At 44.8% G+C, this 19,626-nt stretch overlaps 1 protein-coding gene across 3 annotated transcripts in view; it reads right to left on the bottom strand.

Moving 5' to 3' along the window:
• Nucleotides 1–14,738, bottom strand: part of PDE10A (phosphodiesterase 10A) — a 190,743-nt gene extending 176,005 nt beyond the window's left edge. For 2 of the 3 annotated variants that reach the window (XM_033011622.2, XM_033011623.2), the window contains exons 1-2: nt 14,662–14,738; nt 13,561–13,855 (exon numbers count right to left, since the gene is read on the bottom strand). In XM_033011622.2, coding sequence (XP_032867513.1) covers nt 13,561–13,855; nt 14,662–14,721 — 355 coding nt within the window. In that variant the 5' untranslated portion in view covers nt 14,722–14,738. Of the gene's footprint in view, nt 1–13,560; nt 14,475–14,661 lie in introns of those variants that run through there. The other variant, XM_033011621.2, reaches the window with a different exon arrangement.
• Between the last annotated feature and the right edge of the window lie 4,888 nt (nt 14,739–19,626).

Raw genomic sequence — 19,626 nt, 5'->3', positions numbered from 1 at the left:
TAAACTGCTTAAAACTAAATAAATAAATCCCAACCCTTAATTCAAAAGGTTCACTGACCTCTGCATCAGCTGATCAGTTGATAAAACTGAAGGACTAAACCTTCACATGCAGATTTTGACAGCCAAACAATATAAAAGACACCAGTAAGTAAAGGACCACATAAAACCTTCAGCAGAACAAGATAGGAAGTCACCGTTTATCCATGCTTCTGCACGTAAGTGAGTCTGCATGCTGAATAGCAACACAGGAAGGTAGCAGTAGCTATTACCTAGACTGAAGATACCTTAGTTTACAGTCACTGTATGATTTTATACATGCTTCTCTATTTCTCCTTATTTTCACTCTTTACTGATACTCAATAGTTTGAAGTTCAAGAGCTCTGACATAGTTTCACAAAGATTTCCCAACTGATGCAAAGATGCAGGTTTGAGTTATAAAAACTTCTACAAAAAACATCATATTACCTAACTGCAGTTCTCCCTCAGTACAGCTTAATACCTCACTGTTTTAGCAACAGCAACGACTGCAGTGCAATTAGCTGTGGCCAGACCATACCAGTAAATATACAGGAGGAAGAAACTGTGTTCTGAAACTCAGAGCAAATTCATATTAAAAGATGAAGTAAAACAGCTGAAAATTCTAATGCTCAAGATGAATAAATGAGGCAGAAAATGGTAAATGCCCAGAAAACTATGGACTGCAAATACAGACTAGAGGCAACTGAAGGACAACATCTCTTCTTCCTTCCCTTTCATCTTTTTTTCTCCCCTCCCAGTCTTATTGACTCTAGTGATGTAAACTTGTCATCATTATTGTTCTTACTGTTTCTCAACAAATATAATGCTATTTGCTAAAACAGTAATTCTTCCCTCAATTAAAACGTATCTTAGAAAAACGGCAGCAGCAGAAGTAGGTCTTATGAAGACTAATCATTACCTCACTTCATGGTTCTAATACAAGCACATTTAAACTGGTTTCACTGTTGGCCTTGAAAAGAACAATGCACTGTTAAGTTTTTCATTCAGAGCTCCTAAATCTCCAGTGTCTGGGAGCTGTTTACAGAAAAAGACAAACACAACAACAAATTAAGTCACAGGAAGCTATAGCAATATTCTTCTTGGATCAGTAAAGCAATACCATCTGGCAGAGGGATCCCCAGATTAGAAGCCAGGTCTTGAAGTCTCATTGAGGCTCTGCCATTTTTCTACTTTGTAGTCACTCATCTAATTTGAAATGGTTTCCCCAACTGCTTGGAAAGATGACAGAGGTGTCCATGTTATCTAAGTGTTAGACAACCTCTTGGTTTAGAAAACTTCCAGGTTTGTTGTGAGAACTAGTCTGTGCTCACCCGGCACTTGGGGTGGGAGGAGGGTAGAGGTGGTGGCTCTCATTATTTCATATTATCTCCAATCATTGACATACACAGAACTAGTGAATATTTATGTATTTCTGTCTAATCCCTTTTTCATTCTTAAGTAATATGCAAATGACAAGAGCCCATTTCTGCCACATAGTACAAAAAATATTTCATGACCACCAAACTTTTGTGCAACCACCACCAGTAGAAAAGCCCATAAAACAGCTAGCAATTCCATGCTCTGTGGAAGGACTTCACTGTAGAATTAGAAGGATTCAGGGTTTGCCAAGAAAAAAAGCAGATACAGAGGAAAACTTCCTATCATCAACATCATGCACATTCTGGGATGGGTAAAGTACTGGGCAAGCAAAGCAAAAGTCCTGTGGGGAAAAATAACACCAAAACACAAAATACTGAGCATGCAAGTATAGACCTTCATAAAGCTGACTTCCAAGATGGCAAAATCTAAGTTACATAAATGATGCTATTTCCCTGTCTCTGAAGGACACTTCCACTCTAAATAACATGTTTTAAGCATGCACTTCCTACTTATTTGCAGAAGTTTATGAACACTCTAAGGCATGCATCTTCTCCCTTTTTAATCCTGGCCTGTTTTAATTGAGAGCAACTCCTCAATCTAGATCATCATGGGGCCACATCAGTGTGCCTGCACAAGGGAGGAGTACTCATATATGGGAAAGATCAGCCTAAGGGTGAAGAATGAGGCCATTACTTTAAACAAGAGAGTTAGTTTATGTGAACTTCAAGTGACTGTGAAACTGTGGTGTAACTGTACCAAGAACAACCAAGTTGGTCTAAGATGAGCTGCTGATGAAAGGGGTTATCTTCTCGTCAGCTCCCAGCAACATGCTGACTTGGCTTGTTTTCCCATCAGCACTGGTGATTCTCTGACTCCACAGTGAACTTATTCTGAAAGCTAACCAGCAGAAAACTTACCCTAGAGAGAGAGTCAACATGCACCTACCATGTCAGCTCCCTGAAACAGCTTGCTTTGGGGTCAGACATGTTCCAGCATTGACAGTAAGGGGAAAAAAGCAAATACGTGTAACAGTTTATGTCCTCATTGCTCCTAACAGCTTCTTGCAACCTGCTTCTAGAGGTTACCAGCACACAAGTAAGACCGAAGGTCACTTTTGCAGTTCTTCATCAATCATAGCAGCCTACAGCCCAATATATTAGCAGACATCCACCTCTGCAGGTATCACAGGTTAGGAAGCCAGACAATGCGCTCGAGCCTTTCTTCTGCTACCTCTGCTGAGCTGGTAGTGACTTCAAGCAGAGAAGCATCAGTTACTTATCTTAGCTGCCACTAGCAGACCTGCCAGAGCTCATCTCCAAGAGGTCTAAAACCTATTAAAATTATATTACTTTAAGCCAATACAAAATTCTTTATATAGACTCTCAAATCAGTTGGACAACTCAGTTTTAAGTTTCAAAGTGAAGTTCAGCACAGGATATTTCCATATTTAAACAAAGCTTAAGTCTTACCAATTTATGTTTTAGAAAAAGAATTTCAATATTCCAATATTGCTCAATATAACTGCGTAACTGTTCTCGTGTTCTCCTTTCAATTTTGATATATATAGTAGATTTCAACTTCCTTACCATTCCTCCCTTCAGCTCCATAAACACCAAAAGAATTGTTGTCAAAAAAGAAAATCAAAAATCTCCTTTCACAAGTGCTTGGGAAAACGTGTTTCTTGGCACAGCAGAACAGCTAGTTGCTCTCGTTCAAACACAAGTTGTTAAAACAAGATGTTGCAAAGTGTTAAGAAAGTATTTCAACATATTTTTTAAGAAAGGTACACACAGCTAAATGAACAAAAACAAACAAAACCAAAAAATTAGCCTAGCAGTCAAATCAGAAGGTAACAACTGCAACATCATCTTGTAAACAAGAATCAAGGCTTATCATGGACAAGCAAAAGGTCACCATCAACAAAATAACCAGCCACAGTGATGTTAGCTATACTCACAACAATATCCACGGCTAGAGCCATCCAAGGCGATTCATGTTAAAAGACAGAGAAGGGACATGTGCTCTATGTGTAGCCAGACTTATGCTTTAATAAACTGTTAGAAAAAAATAGGAACAAGGTGGATAATTTATTAAATTACAAATAAAGCTTTCACACACATATACAGAAAAAAAAAAAAAAAAAATCACATAGGGCGGAACAGTAAAACTTTCAGAGTGACTTGGTAAAATAATGGTAAAAGACATGGCCAGCTGGCATGCACAAGAGATGGACAAATAGCAGTTGGCTGATTGGCAAAGATAACATTAAGCTACAAAAGTGTGAAGAAATAAATGAAAATATTATCTGTAAGTACATTCATAAAGTACATAAGATTTACTAGGCATCATTTATGTTGCTACTAAAAAGAGGGGAAAAAAATACAGTTAAGCATAAAGAAAGCATCTGTGACATTAAGAAGAAAAATAACCCTCACACTTAAAAAACATGTAACCTTATACTTCAGTGAAAAAAGATTTCTTTAAAGTTTGATGATTTTCTGGGAGATATTTACATATCAAGGCTTTCATTTACCCCAAAAGAAACCTCTCAGAGTTTATAAATAGCGTTCCCTATAAGGATGAACATTTTCTTCTGCTGTAATTGCATTCCTTTGAGACAAAAAAAAAAAAAAAAAAAAAAAAAAGTTAAACTTCTCTTCCCATTCCAATCTTCTCCTTTTTCTATTTCTGACTTCTACCCCTTCAATACTACTGCCATAGATGGATACGCCTCCATCATTTTTCATTAACGTAAGATATGTGATATCACCACACACACTTCATTCATCCTTGTCAACTGACAAACTTTGTGTCTTCTCGTTCCTCTATGAATATTCACTTAAACATTTTAGCCACAACTTTTAAGAAGCCTTCCAAAGCAGAAAGTTGAGGAAACAAAGACAGACAAGCTAAATAATTGTACTGAGTCAGGCAGCAAGCCATGTCCTCCAGCAGTGGTCCCTTATTCACTGGACACATCTTTCATGCAGGACTTTGTAGAACCTGTGGTTCACTCTCCAGAACTTGGTCTGTCGAAACAAGGTCTGTCCCAGAGCCACAAACAGTACAAAGATTCCTCTGCTGGTCCATACGGCTATGTCCCTATATAAGTAAATAAAATGGCCCAGAGCCTGTTCTCTAACCACAAAGGGGCATGATACAGCTTGTGTCCACAAAGCTAAGCTCTTTTCCTCACACAAGGTCAGAAGAGACGAGTACCATTCCCAGTGCCTTTTGGTAAGTCACCCTTTGCTTTCTCCCAAAACACATGCAGGCAGGCAGACATCGACCTAAACTAGACCAAGGAACACACTAAAAATTAAGCAGAATGGACAGGGCTAGAGCTCAAGCCCACATCTTCTCTGTGCTTAGTTCAAAAGTATAAGCACTGCATATAGCTCCAACCAAAGTCCAAAAAAGGTTTGAAAGAAACGGGCAATCTACAAGTACATTCCTACCCACAAACAGCCTATGAAAGTTCCTACAACATGCCAGATGATTCTGTTCTAACACCACAAAAGCTAAGCCAGAATTTGTAAGGGGAATGCACTGTTCTATAAACATTGGGAACTGCAGGTCACCCATACTCTCTGACCTCTTGAAAGCACTTCTCAGAAGGACACCTCTAACCCCAAAACCCTTTTGCATTCATAATCATCAACTGAAGGCCACAGAACTACATTTAAGACTCAAGATTCATGAAAAAGCAGCTTCTCAAGGTTATTTGTTTTGGGAGACTTTACCAGCAAAAACTGAAGTCTGAAGAAACAGTAACAGTGAGACACATCCACACAAAAGCGATTTGTTCACAAGCATGAGACTCAGGAGCCTGGCATGATGAAACCTGAGCATACTGGCTAAGGCAATGCCTGTTTTGAGAACAGATGAGTTCAGTTTCCTGTTACATCAAACAGTAACTTCCATCAGTCCTGTGTTTGCTTAAAAAAAAGCAAGGGAAAAAAAAATATCTCTACTGACATCACACTTAGGGCTGGGCAGACAGTGGCAGATTATGAAATACAATGAGTCACTGAAAATACAGAACACATAGCAAGAGTTTTCAAACTGTCATGTAAAATCTAGTCTTACCCAAAAAAATTGACAATACAGCCGAAATGAACTACACCAGAAGAAGAGTAACAGCAGCATAGTGCCTTCACACAACCACAGCAGTTGAGGGAAATAAGAACATGGTAAAAAGGACAGGGTAAAACACAGGCCCACTGCAGGAGGAAACAAAATCAGCACAATTCAGCAATCAAGAAGGAAACATCATCTAAAATAAGCTAATGGGTGGACAAGAAGGAAATAATATTAAGCCAAAAATACAGCTACAACTGAAAGAGAAAACCATGCAAGGAAAGCGCAGCCGACAGAGCTATGTTCCAAGAAAGAATTCACTCTGGACAAATTGCCAAGGTATCTGCATAGGCACGAAAGAAAACCAAAATATAAACACAAAAAAATAATGTAAGTAAAGGAATGAGTTATCATAAACTTAACTGCTATGAGTTAGGGGGAAAAAAATCATTAGTGAAATATTAAGACACTTTTTTTTTTTTTTTTTTTTAAAGAATAAGTCAAAGACCATTAGAAGATAGGTTAGTAGCTTTACCCAGTTTGGAAGTAAATAAAATAAGACACTAGGGAAGAAATACAATGGGGAAATAAAAATTAAGCAGTGAGGAAAACTACAAAAGAATAAACAGGATACACTCAGCCACCATAATTCAGGCTAAGCGTCTTATTCTCTGAACGATCACAACACCCAGATGTTGCAGAAATGCTAGTAAAATATCTAGGGCAAAGAAAGTGGTGTCTTTCCTGACAAATAGGAGACTTCCCTATGAGAAGAAGCAAAGTAAACAGTGTTATCAAGGTGAACATGGCAATGCTTGTCAGCAGCTAGAAATATTGCTATTTTGGGTACACAGGGATCAGAAGGATTCAAGATGTAAGGTTTCTGTACAAAGTTGTTAGAATTTTGGATACAAAAGGGTTTTTTCCCTTTAGGAACTATTTGTGCCTTGACATCAGGGGATTTCTTTTTGATGCAATTGGAAGGATAAAAGGAAGGAAGAATGTTGGAATTATTAACAGCTGAATAAACTTTGTTAAGAGAAGTACAGCTCAGCTGCACAGGAGTTGGTTCATAATGCAGAAATAAGGAATCAGATCAATAAGTGCTAATGAAAGCATTAAATATTCACAGTTTCCAGACGGAGGGTGGATTAACTGGTCTCAGATTCTGACAATCTCTACTTTGGATCCCAACATCAAAGAAGGTGAGATTACTACTGCTGCTTCTGTGTTGAGAGTTTTTATTATTATTTTAATGAGAAACCATTAACATGAATACAAGTTCTCTAAAGGCAGTGAGTAACATCCAAAAGCCTTCTCTTTTGGTATTCTTGAGACAGAACTACTTTGGAAGGCCTTCAAGTGACACAGAGACCTCAGTTCTAGTCCTATTGAGACCTAAGATTTGGCATCTCTTAATGATGCAACATTTTATTGTTAAAAATCTCACTCACCGAGACTAAAACTAGCTGTCAATGTATTTTTCAAAAGAATATGAAATTTGGAAACACAATACTTTCTCTTCTTAACGTCACCTATGACAAGGTGCTTAGGAGTTGAGAATTAAGAAAGTTTCCTGTGGTGACAAGTCACTGGGAAGAAGACATATAAAAAGAACTCCGAAATAAAGGAGTTCCTTGTAAATATGTAAATGATACGCTTTTTTGAACTAATTCATACTCTTGCTAAGTTGGGGCCTTTTTCCCCTAAGAACATAATTAGCATATTTCTACGTTGAAATTAAACATTCTCAGTGTGCACTAACAGTAAAGATGAATTCATGAATTTACCATAAAAATTTAGAACTTGTTAACCACATCGTCCTTTTCCCCTGCAAAAACAAACATATCATGAGCATTTTGGAATGTTCACTTGTTAATAAAGTCATGATTGTGAGTCTGTTACCTGCCTTTTGAACTGTCTCATTCGAGTGTGCAACACATCAATACACTGTCTGGCATAGCAGAAGCCAAAGTTGTCTATAAACATCAGCCAGGCTGGTTCCTCCCACACTAATTATGACAGTTTGACAAGGAGTGATGATGAAACCACAGAAATACGCCACTTTCTCACAAGCTTTTTAAAAAGGGGATAAGGAGGGTGAGGGAAGCCTACCTCTCAAGATGAAAATCCTGTTTCCTCACCTTGAAACAAATTAGAAGTTGAAAATAGCATCATTTAATAGAAAAGGTCAAAGCTAAGGGTTCATTCAACACAGCTGCCACATTCAACCCCATCAACTCATCACATCCCACAAGATAAGCAAAGCTGAGTTGTGAGAACCTTCAGATGGCACAGGAACGAAGTACTGCAAGGAGCTGTCAATCAGTAGATGGCACTCTTCAAACTCTGACAGCAGGAAGCCAAGTACCAGCACAAGCGAGGATACATTACATGGAAAAGTCTGGGTCTTTAGCAGAAATATCAACAAGAAATACTGAGCAATTTTAACCATAACTGACACACATGGGGAATGCAATGGCTCCACTTTGATAATATATACAGCAATCCTTGTACATAACCTCTGAAGTTCCTAAGAATTGTAATTTTTGAGTGCTATAAATATTTTAGATTACCACTACTGTATACTAGCGTACTAAAACAAGTATCTTAATAAATTATCCATTACACATGCAGAATGCTTTGTGTGCAGTCTTGTAGCTAATTATGTAGTTGTAAATCGAACTCGTGAATGATAATTTTTTTTAACATAACAAAACATAATTATTTACATTTTGCCACAGCTGTTCTTCAAAGCTTGGCAGTAAATTTGTTACAATAAATGGAATAGATAACTAAATCTTTTGGAACAATATATGAATTGTTATTTCTGTGATATTTATGGGTGGAGATGTGGCCCACGCACCAAAAGATTCAATTGCTTTTAGAGTTCAAATCAATACAAGGTATAACAAAAATGAAAACATTGCTCTGTAAAACAGGTGTCAAATTTTTCATTCCTGCAGACAATGTTTCTTCACTTAACAATTTTAACTTTTTTTTTTTTTATCTTAAATACAGATTGAAATCAATACACATTACTGCTCATTTGATAAAGCAGTAAAGAGCAAGTTTAGTAACAGAGTTTGAGTACAGGTACTCGTAATTCAAGCAGCCAGCAGAGGGAGTATAAAAATAAAATAAAAGAAAAAAAAATAAAAAAAACAAACAACCAAACAAAAAACAAGCGGCCCTTTTTAATTATACTTTTTTTTTACTTATGATATCAGCTTTCTTTTAGAATATAAGTGCCAGAAGTACAAAAACTATAACACTGTAAAGAACATTGAATTTTAAAGTATTAAACATAATGACTTGCAACTAAAATACTTTTTAAAGTAGCATTAAAAAAATTAGCTCATATTAGCCTCACCAAACTGAAATACAATTTTAATCACAGACAAGGTTAATATCGACCAACAAGCTGCATGAGCCACTTCCAAGTTATAAATACACACACACTCATTCTTATTTCCCGAATCTAAAACTAAGCTCATGATTTGAGAATATTGAGAGGATGTTGGGTAAAATCTATTTGTATTAGAATGTAGCACAAAATCCTAAAACTGAACAAAAGGTACTGTTGTATTGATCTGTACAACAGAAGATTTAAAAGCAAGTAAGACAAGTAATACACCAGAGATCATTAGTGAAAACGAGCGTTTACATGGCTGTTTCAAAATCAAGTCACTAATTCATCTATATGCTGAAATAAAAGCTCATCTTTATGCTTGCAGGTTTTCACCATGTCCAGCTGATGAGTATGGCTTAAACATGAGCAAAAGGACCAAGGACACAAACAGGGTAATTGGAGCCACCAGTCTTGTGTTAAGAATCTTAAATGAGCTGCCATCCTCCTCACACAAGTGACAACAAGAAACCATCTCCCGACTCACCTACACTATCCCTCTGCATCATCACACCTTCTACAGCCCATTTCACCCAAGGAGCAAGCTTACGGAGTTAGCAGAGAAGGCATCACCTCCTTTCTCAAGGCCCACGAGCGCTACCTACCCGCAAGCCACCAGGCAAACACGGGCAGCAGAGCTGAGGAGTCAAAGGGGACAGAGGATTAGTTATTTCAAATGCAGACCGCATGCTTTATAGACAGCTGTTTGTAAAAATACCGGGCTTGGACAAGCAAACCCTCCTTCGCTGTCAGCTGCTTGTGCCCACACAGTTTCCATTCCCTTTCCGTGCCATTCCTTGCTGTCTGCCCTATACATTTGTTCACTATCCCTCTAAACAGCATGGCAGGGCTTCAGACCACGATACATGGTGTTCCTTATACATTAATGGAAAATGTGGAATTATGGAATGCCAGTTCCAATGCAAGCTGCTGAATGACATTACTTATCATAACTATACACTGCTTTAGTGACAATTTTGCTTTCAATTAATGTGGAGCTAGAATCCCTAGGGTGAAAACCAGAGACAATTCCATTTTCCACTTCAGCATCTAAATTTTAAGTATGATTTAATTTGAAAACCAAACCCCATCCACCTTTACACATGGGATTAATTGCTGAAGATCAGCATTTGGCTTACAAAACCCTGATTGCCAAGTAGTGAATACACAGATCAGGTTAAAAAAAGTCAAGCTAAGATTAACTTTCCCATTAATGCAGACAACAGGAATACTTTGCACTTTATGTAAACCTTAATTGCTATTTTCTTCTGCAACTAGAGATCTTACTACATTTACTCATCCTTAGATTAAAACTCAACCAGAAAGTCCTAGCATCTGACATCTGAAGATGCAGGATAAACTTGCTGCATCACAAAAAACAAAACAAAACAAAAAACACAACACAAAAACAACAAACAAACAAGCAGACAAGAAAAACAACAACAAAACGGTAACTGTATAAAAGATCAATATACTGATAATACTCTGACAAGCAGAAAGCCCCCATACTGTAAAATACTCATACCTGTGAGTAGAATCACAGGACATAGATGATATGTGCTACGTATGCGCAGCTTGGGAGACCTTGAGTGTAGAAGGAACATGGAATATTCCTCTGAAGGTAAGTCATTTCACAGAAACCTGGAATACGTGGCAGCTCGCATCATCCTAAATATGGTAGAACACCACTGGATAATTGATCCAGGATGTCAGATAATAACATTTTCTCAAAACACCATGTTATGCACCAATTTACAAATTCTAAACAGTTAAGAAAAACAACACACACCACATAAAGTTCATATAAGCTTCTGCAGTCCAGCCCAGTGCTTTATTAGGAATCTTAAACACAAAAATACCCAGATATTGCACAAACTGAGTACTGCAGAACCTAAGATGTTAATAGTATCAAAACCCTTCTAATCTAATCCTGAACAGAGAGCATGCAAGTTGGAAGAGCTCAGAGGAGAAAGACTACATCTCTAGCAATTTCATTGTTCTCCAGTCTTGAGGACCCTGTTAAGTCACTTTTAAATCTCTCTTCCTAAAGAGCTCACCTCAATTCTCTTCCCTACAGAACTCAGACTTCTTTGTCTTTAAAGTCACACAGTGCGTATACTTATACATGTACGGTTTAGAACCTAAAATACAATTCAGGAAACAAAAGCTATGAGATGCAGCACATTATCTTCATTATTCTAGATGATCTCATCCGCTTCAAAACAATAATAGCCTTCCGGCTGCACTGTAACAGGGACTGTGCACAGCACTCCGAACAGCTGGACAAGTGCTCTTTGCAGTAGCTGCACTGGAACTGAACAGTATCTTGTTTGACTTCCCTCCACTCCTTTTTTCAGCCTGGTTTCCTAAGGAAATCAGACTTATGCAATCACTCAGGGAGGGAGGGAAGTGTACGCATATGTATATACGCACGCACGTGGATGTCTGTCCATCTGACCTCACCAATACCTTTTGAGCCCATTGGCCAGCTTCAATCACATTCAGAAGAGTAGAGATATCGGACATTGAGGCTCTTGAAAGTTTCTTGAGAGCAGGCTGCAGACCATGGAAAAGTGTCTCCACAGAGAGAGAGGCTGGTAAAGAACCATTCTGTTCCTTTCCTGCCTGCAGGAAAATCTTCAGTCAGAGGTCACAATCAGTCAAAGATGACCAGCTTTCTTGTGTTCAAGTCAAGCGTTCATAAAATAGCTGAAGTTGAATTCACCACTACTTTCAAAGTGGTGTTTTAAACAGTGCTGATGTTTTCTGTGTCACCTTTTTCTTGGTCTAGCACAGGAGAGAATTGCCCTACTTGACACACATTCCCTGACTTGGTCCCTTGCTCCCAACACCACTTATTTTAAGAGAGTTGTACCACACACAACAGCATTCTGCCCCTCTCAAACACAGCGTAAATAAAAACTGGAAGAGCTGAGGATTCTCGTTCAGGCCTCAAAACTAAACATGTACATGGTTCTGTAACATAATCAACTATTGAATAAAGTTTCAAGCAGACAACGCAGCAGCAAATATGTAGTCATCTTTAGTCACCTCTGCCGTAGAACAGAACAAGTACTACCACGTTTGCAGGCTATTGTGCTAAAGACAGCTGTAAGGCATTAAGACAAATAATGAGGTTTCAGCTGACATTTCTATAGTTCTCACATCCCCCCAAAATATATGTGTGAGGTACGTATTACCCACCTGTATTCCACAAGTCACCTAATTAAGAGATTAAAATGCAAGTTTAGGGACACTTTAAGGTATAAATCCATGATTTAAGAAATTGTCACAAAAAGAAGAAGAAAAAACACAAAACAAAACTAACAACAACAAAAAAAAAAAAAAAACACAGATGCTTGAAGTCACCCTAAGCATCAAAACATGAGGAGAGGTGGGAAAAAAAAAAAAAAAAAAAAAAAAAAAAAAGATGTATTTCAGGCCAGATACAGGCACCGCGTGGAAATGCATCGCTCCCGTGAGCACGGGAGCCCCAGCACACCTCCCGGCGGGGCGCTGGAGCCGCGGCCGGCGGGCGGGAGCGGGCGCCCGGCCCCGGGAGGGTTCGGCCGGAGGCCCCCGCCGCTCCGGGGGCGCCCCAGGCCGGGGCGCCCACCCGCCGGGGCGCCCACCCGCCGGGGCGCCCACCCGCCGGGGCGCGGTGGGTCGGCGAAACGCCTCGGAGAGAGGAAGGCGGCAGAGGCAGGCTCCGGGCGAGACACCCGTGGGGCAGCCGGGCCGCGTCCCTGCGAAGGGGGAGTTTCTCCCCCCTCTCACGGCCCGGCTCAGCCGCCCCACGGCGCGGGGGGCGGGGGGGGGCACTCGCCGAGCCCCGCACCGGGAGGTCGAGCGGCTGCTCTCGCCCCACTCCCGCCTCCCGACACGGGGCGAGCGCGGCCCCGCGCCCTTCCCCCGCCTTCGGGCTCGGGGGGAACCTGCGAGAGGTTCGCCGGCAGCGGAAGGGGCTCGCTGCGGAGCGCCCCAAAGCCCCCTTTATTCCGCCCTCCCCGCCAGCCGGTCGCTACCCCCGTTTCAGCGCTAGCCCCCCACCGCAAAGAGCACATGTTTCCTTCTCCGGCTGCTCGCCCGCCTTGCAATGAGCCGCGGCCAGGAGCAGAAGGCACCCAGTACGGAAGCCCGGTCAGAAACACGGAATTTGCCCGCGTGGGGCAGGTCTGACAGGGGATGCAGACAGCAGCGATACATTTCGCCCTTTCCGGTCTGCCGCTGCTGCTTTTCTGTCAACTGTCGATACCATAACGCCTCCTTATTGCTACTTCAAGTAGCAAGTAGGGGGGAAAGTCTCCATTCCCCTACCTATCGTTCCTGAGCAAATTAAGCATGCACCGAGTAAAAGGCTGGCACACGAGTACGTAGAGTCGTCCGATCCCGAAACGATGCCGAAATCCCCAAGGCGTTAACAGCCAGCTCCCACAAAGAGCACTCGGCTACATTGAGCATCCCCTTTGTCCGTGCATCCTCAGTACACACCCGACCGCTCCTCCATGCGTCCACGCACGCCCCACGTAAACGGCCCCTTTGTGTCTTCGCCTCCCCATCACTCACAAAGACATGCCCTTTCCTCAAGGCATGCACCCAGCCTCGGACACTGCCCTTCGCCTCCCCCCGAGACACGCGCGACCCGCCGCCAGGCACAGCGTTCCAGTACCTACTTGTGTTCAAGAAACAGTCCGTAAACCTCCTAAAGCAGCTTGCAGAATTAGATCCATCTTCCATGTCTGGCCCTAGGAGCAGGGGAGCCGGGAAGGAGAAGAAGGCGCCTCTCTGCCGCTGCTGCCGCCTAGGAGTCCTGCTCCCGCCGGGGCCGTCGCCTCCTCGGATCCCGTCGCCGCGGGCTGCTGCAGCACCGGGGGAATTGCAGGACCACGGGCGAGAGGCGGCTGGGGAGAGGAGGAGCCGGGAGTGGTGCTGCCGGGGGCCGCCGGCTGCGGAACGGAGCAGCAAGCCCTGGATGGAGGAAGAACAGAAGAGTCTCCTCCTGCCGCTGCCGCCTGGATGGGCGATCAAGTGAGCTGCTGCTGCTGCTCCGCCAACATCTCTTCCTCCTCCTCCTCCTCCTCCTCCTGCTGCCGCTCTCGCTGCCTCTCCTCCTCCTTCCCTCCCTTGGAGACTTGGGAGGTTAAAGGAAGACGAGGAGGGGAAACGAGGAGGCGGCGGCAAGAAGTAAAAAGAAGATGGAGAAGCGGAGGAAAAGGAGGGGATTGGAGCGAGAAAAGGAGCCGCTGCCGCTCTGGGGACGATGCTGGCGGAGGCGGCGGAGGAGGCTGTCCCTGCAGCGCGGCTCCCGCTGCTGCTGCTGGTGGTTGTTAGGAGGAGAGAGAGGGAGCTGCAGGCAGCCGAGCCGCCTCCGGGAGCGGGGGGAGGAGGAGGAGGAGACCCGCCGCTGCCTCCACCTCCGCCGCTCTGGCCATGGGAGTGGAGCGGGCGGCTGCCGGAGCCGGGCTCTTCCCCGGGTGCTGCAGCCAGGGGGGCCGAGGGGCGGGATAAGATCCCCTTCTCCGGGTTGGACATGCTTCCGCTCTTCCCTCCCTTTCGCGGTAGTTTAAGGCAGGACGTCTAGGAGATATACCGGAGTAAAGCGAAAGGGGAAGCCGAGAAAAGGACGGAGGCGAGCAAGGGACAACCGCGGTTCGGTCCTCCGTTCCCTCCGGCACCCCCGGGCGATATTTCCTCCGCACCCCGGCTCCCCGCCCTCATAAAGTCCTCACATTTCCGTTCCCCCTTTAGGCCGGAGGGGACAGGGCGCTACTGACCGCCAAGCGGTTCCAATCCCCTTTTAAAGTCCGCTTTTCCTCGTGCTCCCAACCTTGCATTCAAAGCAAGAAAACAGCAACAACCTGTGTTTTCTTCGACCGAGGCAAATATTGCCCCGTATGTGCGTGCTCGTCTGCAAAGAGGCAGATAAAATCACTGCAGTGCCGCTTCCCATACCAGCCCCGTCCGCCAGTAAACGCCCACTGGTGGAGCCAGCGCTTCCCAGGCTGCCTCCCGTCCTCTCGTTACCCGGCGCGCACACAGGAGCTACGGCACAGCGGTTACCTAAAGGGAACGCAGGGACAGACACGAGAAAAAGACCCTCCCTGTGCGGCCTCGTTATTTTAAACAGATATTTCCAGCCACCGAGATCAAAAGGCAGGCGCGCTGCGGCGGCTGGGAACGAAGGTGCCAGAGCGCTGCCCCTCTGCTCCTGGGGGGGGGGGGCGGGGGCATCAAAACCCCGCTCCTCCATGGGGACACACAGTCCCCCCCTCGAAGCTCCACATCACACGTGTCTGCTCCAGCCCCTCTCATATCGTTCCTGAGCAAATTAAGCCCCGCCTCCGCCCAGTCCCTACTTAGCACCCTTACAGCCACCTACCCCTCAGCCCCGGCCCCCCGAGCCCTCCGGCCCCCCGAGGGGCTCCCTCTGCCTCCGGTGCGCCGTAGCTCCAGGGCCGCCCCCGGCCCAGCTCCGCAGGCACGGCCGGCACCGCTCACCAGCGGAGCCCGTCGCGCCGGCCAGCCGCCGCCACCCCGACCCCGCGCCGGGGTCCCCGGGCCGGCGGGCTCCCGTCCCGCAGCCCCACGGTGGCCGCGCTCCCCTCGAAGGAGCGTCCCGCTACCGCCGCCGGCCCCTCGGCCGACGCCTCGCCACCCCGTCCGCCCGTCCCGGCGGGCCGCGCTGCCGCGCCCCTCAGCGGGGCAGCCGCCGGGGGAACGCCCGGCCAAGGGAAGCCCGAGGGCGGGCTCCGGACGGAGCGGGGCCGAGAGCCGCGCTGGAAGCCCCCGCCCCACGTATTTCGTTTTTGCCCCGAACTCGCTCCTGCCTCGGGCGCCAGCCGCCGCCGAGAAGCGGGCGGGGAGGCTCGAGTCCACCGGAGTTTACGTCGGCGGGGGGGGGATTGGGGAGGGGGCGGCATCTCTGACCGGCCGCGGGGCTCCCCTCAGCCCGGCCGGGCGGGACGCGACCGTTGGGGACCCGTTGCTCCGAGCCGCCTGCCCGCTTAACGGAACCCGGGGGCAGCGGGCAGCCCGCCGCCGCCCTCCCCTCGCCCCGCAGCCCCGTCAACCGGCGGGGACCGTTCGTGGCCCGGGCGGCTGGCAGGGCCGGCGGCACGGCACCCCCGCCCTCCTCCCAAGGCGGCGGCGCTCACCTGGCCGGGGGCCGCCCGGCCCTGCACCTCGCCTCCCCTCGCCCGACGGGCAGCGGGGCTCCCGCACCCCCCGCACCCCCCGCCCTCAGCGGGGGCGCCGGGGCCCCGAGCCGACCGCCCGAGCGCCGGGCTGGCAGCACCCCGGCTCCAGCCCTGGGGCGGGGGGGGAACCCCCGCCGCGGTGCCTCCCACCCCCCGCACCGGGAGCCTCGGCCGAGGCGTCTTCCCCTCAAGTACCTGGACGGGGCGGAGGGAGCCGCGCTCCTCAGGCAGCAGCCGGTTCCCCCGGCGCTGATGCCCGCCCGGCCGGAGCTGCCGCCGTGCCCCGACCCGGCAGATTTTGTTGCGGCGCGGCGGGGAGCGGTTGCGCGGCGGCTGCCCCGAGCGGCTCGGCGGGAGCCGTTGTGGCCCCCGCAGCACCGGCCGCCCCGCTACCTGCCGGGAGGTGGAACCTCGGCGTCGTCAGGGGCGACTCCGGGGGCCGCGGGAGCGGCGCTGCGGGCAGCCCCACCACCCCCCACCCCCCCCGCCCTCCAGATTTCTTCCCGTTGCCGGTCGGAATTAGGCTCTTTCCTTTCGCGTTTCGACTCCTGCTCTGAAAACAATGTGAACCTACGCCCCGGGGTTTTATTTTAAATCGTTCGCGTAGCTTAGATGTATCGTTCCAGGACTTGTTTTAATGCTGGGACACACACTAACTCCCGGCAAAGTTAGAGTCTTTATGTATCGCTTAAACCGGGAAGCTGCAAAACAAGACGTTTCTCTGAAAAGAATTTCGCTTTCAAATCAAAGTGCGTTTTCAGCCAGTCGAGCGTTCTGTAGCAGTGAGAAACAATCGACGGAGTTTGCAAAAGGTTTAAAATGCCAAAACAGATTAAAGACTCTAATTAACAAACAAAAACCCCACAAAACAAAACAAAACACGCAGGGAATGAAGGTTCTACTAAACTCTTTTCATCTGCATGGTTCTCAAAACCTGTTGTTGACTAAAAAACCTGAACTAAACCACAGAAAACTGCATCTGCTTTTGTGATCCATTTTCTCTTAGTAACTTTGACTTTATAGAAACAGTTTAATAACTTCTATTTCATATGTTATTTGTGTGTGATGCTTTTTTTTTTTTTCCCTTAAGTCCAACCATTACCTACTCTACCTATAGAGCTTTTCTCTCATAACTGCTGCAGGATGAATAGAGACCCAGCAAATATTTGAATTCTCCAAGAGAAAGCTTAGCTAATGGAAACAAAACTTTATTGAATTGTGCTTTCTTGTTGCAGCCTATTTGTTTAGCAGTTAACAACTTCTTATTAGAAAATCTCTTCTGCTAAAATGTTTAAATTGAAAGAGATAATCAGACTGAAATTACTGACAAAAAGCAAGTGCTATTCACCTGAAAAAAATGAAAGTTGTTCCTTTAGATAGATTAGTCCCAAATTGCTCTGTCAATATCAAGAGTAAATTACTGAAACTTTACATCATCAATTTATAATTGTAGAAATCTTGTTTGACTATGCTAATCTATGCTAAATTTCTCAATTGCTGTTCATCCAAACTAGAGTTGTTCAAATATCACTGCCTGAAACTGGATATCTGTGTATTTATACAAGGACTGCGAATTGTGCATGTATAAATAAGTATGTGTATATTCAACAAACCAGGCAAAATACATTTTGATTTGTAAGAAATCATCAGATATTCAAGACAAGCAGCTTTCAGGTTAAAAGTTATTTACAAACTATTCATTTGATTATTATTCATTAGCCATTGGCAATTCATACCTGATGGGTCACCTGCTTCCTGGCTGGTCAAGTAAAAGCAATTACGGAAGAAAAGTTAGATGACAGTGAAAATTAATTTTCAAACTCTGTACATATATGTATCTATTTGTAAAGTATACAGATTTACAGGTGAGTCAAATATGCTCAGTGGCCATCTCAATACCTGGGGATAAAGTAGTGATGAATCACATTTGCTCATTCCCCAATCTATCTGTCAATCTGGGTTTTTATCGCTCAATCAGCATGACAGTTTCCATTGCCACGGAGCGATGATGTCACCGATGCCACAGCCGTACTAACCATACACCTACGTCATTTATTGGAAAAGTCTCACCCACTCCAACAGGAATTTTTGATGTGAAACAGTGAGGTTTGCTACATCATCCCCAAAATTCTGAAACACAGAGAAATGCAAATTAAAATAATCTGATGCACCCACCCATACCAGGACTCTGGTATGAACACACTGTGTCAGTGCAATGATGAGTAAAAGCCTTTGGTTGCATTCGCATGGCGAAATGCGATTTCACAAGAGTTCAGGAGTCAGAGTGCCCACTGAAGCCATCAGGAGGTCTAGCGTGCTTCGTACTGACAGGAACGGGCCTGGTTTGAAAGCAGCAAATAAGCCTGTTTGGCAATAATTTGGCAATATTAATCAAAATACTTGAAGGAAAACACTCTGGAAAAAAGTAAAACCAAGTTATAGCAACAGTTGTTTGGTATTAAATACAGCTTAAAACCAAACACCTGTTCTTTCCCAATTCTGTCTGCTACATTTTAAAAATGACAGTGACTCATCTTTTATCTGGTCCCACTCTTTTGCCTGGCATATCCTCTTATCTCACTCATCATGCTTATATCCTAAGTGTCCCCTCTATGACGTATGATCAATTCCTTGGAAAAAATAAGGAATAAAACAAAATATGGAGAAGGGGAGTTTAGAAAAATGTCAGATGACAGCAGTAGAGGAGCTGACAGAACCAACCACCTGAACGTGGGTGAGGCAGGAGCAGCCACAATGAAATACAGAGAAGGCAACCTGCTGGAAAGGTGTGTGTGTGTGGGGAGGGGGGGGGGCTAAAGGATAACTGCAGCTAAAACCCAAGCTCTAGAGCTGTGTAAATACAGCCCCAGATTAAATCCTTTACGGAAAAGTCCTGTGCAAGTTAATAACTGAATTTTTGTCTAGAGATTTTCTGTTAAACAATCTTACAGAATGTAGTAATTATTACCCAGCTACTGAATTGCTACCACAAATTAGAAACCTACAGAAAATACATTGTTTCCTCAAGCCTTATTCTATAAATCTTTTGAGTAATTTATAGAGAACCCTACAGCATAAGGGATTCTTTTTACAAAGGATTATTCTCAAACACTCTACACATGCAAGGAGTAAAGTTATTTAAGGGGTATGTATCAGCCATCTTTGATTCCCACAAATGCTCATACAAGCCACCTCTTTTTCACAAGAATATTAACTGCAAGTGTTGATAACATGCAAACGTGCTAGCAGCCATCTTGAAAGTGTTTTGGGGAATTACCTAGTCCAGATACAGAAGAAATACTGTGAGATTCAAAATGAACTGCAATTCGTTCAGCCAATCAAAAAAATCACATTTTTTTAAGAGATCCAGGTCTGGTCAGAGATAACTGACAAGCAGAAAAATAAAAACAAAGAGAAAATAAATATATTCTTTGCTTTCAGTGGTTTGTTCAGCTCTGCTTATGTCGCTTTCTGCTCTGCAAGGTGAAAACTGAAAGGTTATGTTGATGAAACTATAAATAATAAAAGTTTCTCTAGAAGTGC

The sequence above is a fragment of the Tyto alba genome, unplaced genomic scaffold (assembly GCF_018691265.1).
Source record: "Tyto alba isolate M040663 unplaced genomic scaffold, T.alba_DEE_v4.0 Super-Scaffold_22, whole genome shotgun sequence".
NCBI lineage: Eukaryota > Metazoa > Chordata > Aves > Strigiformes > Tytonidae > Tyto > Tyto alba.
The sequence above is the reverse complement of the archived record's forward strand: the minus strand, read 5'-3'. Positions and strand labels throughout refer to the sequence as shown.